At 41.9% G+C, this 9074-nt stretch overlaps 1 protein-coding gene across 1 annotated transcript in view; it reads right to left on the bottom strand.

The window, feature by feature from the left end:
• Positions 1 to 943: 943 nt before the first annotated feature.
• The window catches only part of rims1a (regulating synaptic membrane exocytosis 1a), a 479607-nt gene continuing 471476 nt past the window's right edge, over positions 944 to 9074 (bottom strand). The window contains exon 30 of the mRNA XM_072250401.1: positions 944 to 1944. Within this exon, the coding sequence (XP_072106502.1) occupies positions 1726 to 1944 (219 nt within the window). The 3' untranslated portion in view covers positions 944 to 1725. The remainder of the gene's footprint in view (positions 1945 to 9074) is intronic.

Genomic DNA, 9074 nt, shown 5'->3' with positions numbered 1-9074 from the left:
ACATCAAGGCCAATAAGGTGCTTTTATGTACTGCATCAGCAAGTATTTGCCAGATAGGGTACAAAAAAAATCTTTCAATAGCCATCTACCACCAAACCTGAGGGTCATTAAAATCAACAATTGGGTCTCTAGCAGAAACAAATGGCTTAGAATTTTTTAAGTAATTTCTGTATATTAACAAGCAAACTGTACAAGAACATGCAACTTACAAGCTGGCCTATGTGGAACTAACACACATACTAACTCCTGTGTTCTGTCCCCACCACCCTCCTCCCCCCCCCCCACCCACTACAAAACGTGCATGCAGCAATTGATCAGGTCCAGAGTCATGCTGCTTCACATCAGTGATCAGAAACTCAAAACAGCCATGGGAGCAGGAGGAAGAAAGTTCATTGCACCTCATGGACACAGCTTAAACAGGGGGCTTCAAGTACTGCACGACTAAGAGAACAAAACTGACTTATTTCAAAAGCAATCAAAAATTTGCCTTTCTTTCAAAAAGTAATGCATTTCATTGTTTAAAAAATTGTTCTTGCAGTAATTCTGAAATTAAATTAACTGAAATCAGATACAAAATTATTAATGTGTTTTAAACTAGAACTTCCAGCAATCACCATGCTCTGTCGGGTCAGCTCAGACTGCCAAATGACAAACAATCAGGGAAAGTCTCAGGTACAGCTCATACAGCTTATGCTCTGTCCATTATTGGCCAACACTTTAGGCAGTCAAATGCACAATTTTATACAGTGTTTATCTCAACTGTAATTATCGGTAGAGAACGGCATCACAAGGAATATTTTAGTGCCACGATCTCTGCAGAATACCAAAACTGAAGTTGCTTTTCAAAGTCCCCAGCACTGACAGCAGTTTCAAAACATTGTTTTCATGCAAAAACATCAGAAAACATAAAAAATATTAATTCATAATGCAAACATATGCCTGTTTTACAAAGAGAGAAGCAATGGCAATTATATGGCAAATGACAAACAACACTTTACAGTCTTCTGTTTAGAAATATTGCGGGTGCTGTTCTGATTCAATTCTAAATATCAAATCTCACGTTATCTTTCTCTCTGCTAACTCACAATATATGTGATGCTATTTACTGGGAGCCAATGATATCCACACACTGACATTTTCTGAATAAAGTCTGGAACTGCTGAATACCATTTGTATTGCTCACAGAATGTTGCCATTGGCTTTGGGTCATGAGCAAGGACCCCGCCAGCGGCAGGTGGGGAGGGGGAAAATGGCCGAAATTTAGCAAGGCTTCAGTACAGCAAACAGCAGTGGAAGTAGAATGTGCAAGGAAACAAAATGTAAGAGCAGGAAGGTAACACTGTTTGTCATTTCCAGAGAAATGCCAATGAAAAATTCCAATTTTTATCTCAGTTTGATACTTTACAGTTTGTGGCTAAAGCTCATTTAATTTTAGGTCAGAGCACTGGTCTCATTCATTTAGCCTCTTACATATAATCAGTGAATCTTACTGATCACCATTTTCCATTCAGATTTAATGCAGTGTGCGGGTGCCAGTTCATGCCAGCATACATACAGAAATACATTCACATATGTATGTCATTTTTAGGATTTAAGAAGCCCTATTGGTTTTTTTCAAACAGGTGCCATTGGCAAAACAAGAGTGATTGTCTGGCTCCAGCAGCGATTTTTGATCGTATTTGTGGTCAGTGTCTTATTTTTGTCCTGTCTTTGATTCTGAAATCATTATGACCTTATACAAGGAGATCCAGTTGAACTCTCAAGAGATGATTGGGAAGCTCTACGAGTAAGTGGTGTTAAGGTGGGGTCCACCAAAGATGATGTTGGAAACAGTTTGTACCAGCCAATCACCATGCTGGAAAGGTCAAGCTCTTCCAATAGGATCTGTGCCACACCCATAAAACACTTGTGGTCCATTCGGCCATAATCTCCCCAGACTATTACCTAAACAAAAAAAAGAGAGAAAATGATATTATACATAGTGCAGGTAATTGCATGTTAATGAATATCACAGTCCATCTCAAGCAAAGTTTCCCCCACCATTGAGCACATCTACAAGGAGGGCTGCCACAAGAAGGCAGCATCCATCATCAAGGACACCTATTATCCAGGCCATGCTCTCTTCTCGCTGCTGCTGTCAGAATGGAGGTACAGGAGCCTTGGGTCCCACACCACCAGTTGTTATCCTTCAACTATTAAGCTCCTGAACCAGTGTGAATAACTTCACTGAACAGATCCCACAACTATGAGCTCACTTTTAAGATCATCACAATTCATGTTCTCAGTATTTGTTATTTATTTGTCTATTTGTTCATCTATCCATATACCTATCTAGCTATTTATTTAATATATTTGCAGCTTGTCGTTTCGCACATTGGTTGTTTGTGTGTAGTTTCTCATTGATTGCATTGTATTTCTTTGTTTTCTTGCCTGCAAGTAAATGAATCTCAGGGTAGTATATGGTGACATATACATACTTTGCTAACAAATTTACTTTGCACTTCCAAGTACTTATATAGCAACATTTTAATTATACAATCATTTGCACAGAGTCTGGCACTGTGGCTCAGAAGGGAAGGGAACAGGAAGGCAGTAGTGATAGGGGACTCTATAGTTAGAGGGTCAGACAGGCGACTCTGTGGACGCAGGAAAGAAACTCGGATAGTAGTTTGCCTCCCAGGTGTCAGGGTCTGGAATGTTTTAGATCGTGTCCAAGATATCCTGCAGTGGGAGAGAGAACAGCCAGAGGTCGAGGTATATATTGGTACCAATGACATAGGTAGGAAAAGGGAAGAAGTCCTGAAAAAAGAGTACAGGGAGTTTAGGAAGGCAGTTGAGAAGCAGGACCGCAAAGGTAGTAATTTCGGGATTACTGCCTGTGCCACGTGACAGGAATACAATGAGGTGGAAGATAAATGTGTGGCTGAGGGATTGGAGCAGGGGGCAGGGATTCAGATTTAGAGACCATAGAAACCATAGAAAAACTACAGCACAGAAACAGGCCTTTTGGCCCTTCTTGGCTGTGCCGAACTATTTTCTGCCTAGTCCCACTGACCTGCGCACGGACCATATCCCTCCGTACACCTCCCATCCATGTATCTGTCCAATTTATTCTTAAATGTTAAAAAAGAAACCCGCATTTACCACCTCATCTGGCAGCTCATTCCATACTCCCACCACTCTCTGTGTGAAGAAGCCCCCCCTAATGTTCCCTTTAAACTTTTCCCCCCTCACACTTAACCCATGTCCTCTGGTATTTTTCTCCCCTTGCCTCAGTGGAAAAAGCCTGCTTGCATTCACTCTATCTATACCCATCATAATTTTATATACCTCTATCAAATCTCCCATCATTCTTCTACACTCCAGGGAATAAAGTCCTAACCTATTCAACCTTTCTCTGTAACTGAGTTTCTCAAGTCCTGGCAACATCCTTGTAAACCTTCTCTGCCCTCTTTCAACCTTATTGATATCCTTCCTGTAATTTAGTGACCAAAACTGAACATAATACTCCAGATTCGGCCTCACCAATGCCTTATACAACCTCATCATAACATTCCAGCTCTTATACTCAATACTTTGATTAATAAAGGCCAATGTACTAAAAGCTCTCTTTACGACCCTATCTACCTGTGACGCCACTTTTAGGGAATTTTGTATCTGTATTCCCAGATCCCTCTGTTCTACTGCACTCCTCAGTGCCTTACCATTTACCTTGTATGTTCTACCTTGGTTTGTCCTTCCAAAGTGTAATACCTCACACTTGTCTGTATTAAACTCCATCTGCCATTTTTCAGCCCATTTTTCCAGCTGGTCCAAGTCCCTCTGCAGGCTCTGAAAACCTTCCTCACTGTCCACTACACCTTCAACCTTTGTATCATCAGCAAATTTGCTGATCCAATTTACCACATTATCATCCAGATCATTGATATAGATGACAAATAACAATGGACCCAGCACTGATTCCTGTGGCACATACTAGTCACAGACCTCCACTCTGAGAAGCAATTCTCTACTACCACTCTTTGGCTTCTTCCATTGAACCAATGTCTAATCCAATTTACCACCTCTCCATGTATACCTAGCGACTGAATGTTTCTAATTAACCTTCCATGTGGGACCTTGTTAAAGGCCTTACTGAAGTCCATGTAGACAACATCCACTGCCTTCCCTTCATCCACTTTCCTGGTAACCTCCTCGAAAAACTCCAATAGATTGGACAAACATGACCTACCACGCACAAAGCCATGTTGACTCTCCCTAACAAGTCCCTGTCTATCCAAATGCTTGTAGATTCTGTCTCTTAGTACTCCCTCCAATAACTTACCCACTACCGACGTCTGACTTACCGGCCTATAATTTCCCAGATTACTTTTTGATCCTTTTTTAAACAACGGAACAACATGAGCTATTCTCCAATCCTCCGGCACCTCACCCGTAGACACCCACATTTTAAATATATCTGCCAGGGCCCCTGCAATTTCAACACTAGTCTCCTTCAAGGTCCGAGAGAATACCCTGTCAGGTCCTGGGGATTTATCCACTTTAATTTGCCTCAAGATCACTGGGACCTCTTTTGGGGCAGGTGTGACCTGTACAAAAAGGATGGGTTGCACTTGAATCCCAGGGGGACCAACATCCTGGCGGGGATGTTTGCTAAGGCTACTGGGGAAAGTTTAAACTAGAATTGTTGGGGGTGGGAACCGAACTGAAGAGACTGGGGAAGAGGAGGTTGGCTCACAAATAGAGAGAGCTTGTAGACAGTGAGAGAGGGAGGATGTGACTAAACACATTGAAGGAAGAGTAGTAGATGTAGCGTATATGGATTTCAGCAAGACATTTGATAAGATACCCCATGCAAGGCTTATTGAGAAAGTAAGGAGGCATAGGATCCAAGGGGACGTTGCTTTGTGGATCCAGAACTGGCTTGCCCACAGAAGGCAATGAGTGGTTGTAGACAGGTCACATTCTGCATGGAGGTTGATCACCAGTGGAGTGCCTCAGGGATCTGGTCTGGAACCCTTACTCTTTGTGATTTTTATAAATGACCTGGATAAGGAAGTGGAGGAAGGGTTAGTAAGTTTGCTGATGACACAAAGGTTGGAGGCGTTGTGGATAGTGTGGAGGGCTGTCAGGGGTTACAGCAGGACATTGATAGGATGCAAAACTGGGCTGAGAAGTGGCAGATGGAGTTCAACCCAGATAAGTGTGAAGGGTTCATTTTGGTAGGTCAAATATGATGGCAGAATATAGTATTAATGGCAAGGTTCTTGGCAGTGTGGAGGATCAGGGGGATCTTGGTGTCCGAGCCCATAGGACACTCAAAGCAGCTGCACAGGTTGACTCTGTGATTAAGAAGGTGTACGGTGAATTGGCCTTCATCAATCGTGGAATTGAGTTTAGGAGCCGAGAGGTAATGCTGCAGCTATATAGGACCCTGGTCAGACCTCACTTGGAGTACTGCGCTCAGTTCTGGTCGCCTCACTACAGGAAGGATGTGGAAGCCATAGAAAGGGTGCAGAGGAGATTTACAAGGATGTTGCCTGGATTGGGAAGCATGCCTTATGAGAGAACAGGTTGAGTGAACCTGGCCTTTTCTCCTTGGAGCGAAGGAGTTTGAGGGGTGACCTGATAGAGGAGTACAAGATAATGAGAGGCATTGATCGTGTGGATAGTCAGATTTCCGGTTGCCACAAGAGGACACAGGTTTAAGGTGCTGGGGAGTAGGTACAGAGAATATGTCAAGAGTAAGTTTTTTTAAAAATTCAGAGTGGTGAGTGCATGGAATGGGCTGCCGGCAACAGTGGTGGAGGCAGATACGATAGGGTCTTTTAAGAGGCTTTTAGATGGGTACATGGAGCTTAGTAAAGTAGAGGGCTATAGGTAAGCCTAGTTATTTCTGAGATAGGGACATGTTCGGCACAACTTTGTGAGCCGTAGGGCCCGTATTGTGCTGCAAGTTTTCTGTTTCTATTAGTTTAGCTTGTGCATGGTCTGAAGTTCACCAGGCTTGGGTTTGAATGCCAGAATAATGAGAATGTTTGGTACATTACAACCAGAACAATGTGTGAGTCAACTGAAATATAATCAATACACTTTTAGGCAATAACATGGTTTCAATTTGGATTCTGTGCCTGCCTCCAAATCTGCAACAGATTCAAGGCTTCTTCAGATGATATAAAAGCAGTGATTCCCAAACTTTTTTGGTTCCCATCCCCTTACCTACCAGACCACATCCTCACTGCCCTTTTCCTTTCTGCTCATGAATAAAAGCTATCAAGAATTGATTTTTGATGCACAGAGAAAGAAAATAGGAACTGCAAATTCAAAGCAGTGACAAATAATTGGAAGAATTATTTAAAACCATTTAAAGCTACAAATAAAATTACTACTTTACTGTAAAAAAAATCATCAATTTTAGAGTGTACATTAGTCCAGCTATTCACAACTTGGGCTTGGTGCAGTGATATCAGTTTCTGAAAATCATACTGAATGTCACTCAGAAGTCTCAGATCTCCATGTTCATCAATTTGCCGTCTGTTTCAATGATTTGAAAGAAATTGGCTGACTGCACTGAAACTGCGCTCCCCTGAATGTGATGTTGGAAAGCCAATAAAGAACATCTTGACCTTTTTCCACACTGCAGGATAGTGTTCAGAGAGTTCTTTCTGCATCCAAAAGGCTTTATGATTTTTTTTTGAACCTTGGCTTCAGCTCAAGGTCATTTTGAAGTGAGATCTTTTCTTCCTCTATCTTTCCTGTTAATTCCTCATTACTAGTGTTCAAGAATGGATTTATCAGACAATCTGGAATGTCCCTGAAAGAAGACCCTGAAATCTCTCTGACATGTCTTTATGCAGCTCACCCAGGTGGGTACAGTATACTTGAAGGTCATCATCTGGTATTCTTTCTTCCAATTCAGAGAGGCTGAGAAATTGGAAAAGGTTGCTATAGTCAATTTGCACTTAAATAGGGTTAATTTGGACAGAATGGTGGAGCTGACTTATTTGATTTTAATAATCTGCAATTGCAAGGAAATGATATGAATCTTGATTTCATAGAACTTTGCAAATAATTCTAGAAACATAGAAAACCTACAGCACAATACAGGCCCTTCGGCCCACAAAACTGTGCTGAACATGTCCTTACCTTATAACTACTTAAGCTTACCCATAGCCCTCTATTTTTCTAAGCTCTATGTACAATCCAGGAGTCTCTTAAAAGACCCTATTGTATCTGCCTTCACCACTGCCGCCGGCAGCCCATTCCACGCACTCACCGCTCTGTGTTTTTTAAAAAAAAACTTACCCCTGATATCTCTTCTGTACCTACTTCCAAGAACCTTAAAACTATGCCCTCTTGTGCTAGCCATTTCAGCTCTGGGAAAAAGCCTCTGACTATCCACACGATCAATGCCTGCCATTATCTTGTACACCTCTATCGAGTCACCACTCATCCTCTGTCGCTCCAAGGAGAAAAGGTTGAGTTCACTCAACCTATTCTCATAAGGCATGTTCCCCAATCCAGGCAACATCCTTGTAAATCTCCTCTGCACCCTTTCTATGGTTTCCACGTCCTTCCTGTAGCGAGGCAACCAGAATTGAGCACAGTACTCCATGTGGGGTCTGACCAGGGTCCTATATAGCTGCAACATTACCTCTCGGCTCTTAAACTCAATCCCACAAATTGATGAAGGCCAATGCACCGTATGCTTTCTTAACCAGACTGTCATCCTGCGTGGCAGCGTTGTGTCCTGTGGACTGAGACCCCAAGATCCCTCTGATCCCCCACACTGCCAAGAGTCTTATCATTAATATTATATTCTGCCATCATATTTGACCTACCAAAATGAACCACCTCACACTTACCTGGGTTGAACTCCATCTGCCACTTCTCAGCCCAGTTTTGCATCCTATCCGTATCCTGTTGTAACTTCTGACAGCCTTCTACACTATCCACAACATCCCCAACTTTTGTTTCATCAGCAAATTTACTAACCCATCCCTCCACTTCCTCATCCAGGTCACTTATAAAAATCACGAAGAGATTTTTGCATTGTTGCACAATGTGTGTTGCACTTCCTCAGACGTTTAATCTATTTGTCTTTGAACATAGTTTTCACTGAGCAAGATTGCTTTAATTATTTGGTCTGGTGACTAAAATGGTACTCATAACCTCCTTTACTACTGGCATAATCAGTTCTTCTCCAATTGTATTGGGCTTTCCAGATATAGCAATGAAATGTTGCATGAAGCACACAAACCATCACTGTTTTGTTGTGAAATGATGGCAAGTAGGTTTTGAGGTGTTTTCTGTTCCTGAAAGTTTTCACAAAGTGACTGAAAATAAGCCAAATTCTCCCCACACAAGACACATTGATTACTGTTGGTTGCTTGGTGCTGTTATAAATCCATATTTCAGATACTCTATACTATCTACACTTTTTTGTTTGGCCTGTTTCTGTCATTTTCATAATGGATTCATGACCACAGTCAAACACCTATTGTTTAATTCCAATCCCGAGCACTGCAATCGATAAAAGGGAAAGTCGTCATAGCTCTGGTAAAACCTGCCTCCGTGCCTGAAGGTACCGTACATAATGTTTGGCAGCGATATCTCTGTTGGGCTGTGGGCTAGAGAAAAACAGTCAAGACCATTTGAAAGGGCAGATTTTGAACATTACTCTATTGAATGCTATACCCTAATTCACAGGAATTACATAACAGTGTGATTTTGAGTATGGGAATTGTACTAGCTAGCACTGTACTACTGTAGTAAATGACAGCAACGCATCATCTGAGCCTGGAAATAACAATTTCTTGAGTCCAGATTTCTCATGATATGCCAAATACAGAAGTGCCATATTGTTTTTCAAGAACTATAATGTGCTTTGAGCCAAGTCCAAGGGAATGGTGGGTTCGCAAGATATGAGGTGATTACTGTAATCAATTATGAGGCAATGAGCATCAATTGCTTATAATAAGTAATTCATTTCTTAAATTAAGCCTGTACTCCCCTCAGCTGTTCTCCTTGCTACCAAGTACCCCGCCACTGCCCCCTTAGAAATTTCCACTGTC

This window comes from Mobula birostris, chromosome 2 (genome assembly GCF_030028105.1).
Source record: "Mobula birostris isolate sMobBir1 chromosome 2, sMobBir1.hap1, whole genome shotgun sequence".
Lineage (NCBI taxonomy): Eukaryota > Metazoa > Chordata > Chondrichthyes > Myliobatiformes > Myliobatidae > Mobula > Mobula birostris.
This window is presented reverse-complemented; position numbering and strand designations above follow the sequence as displayed.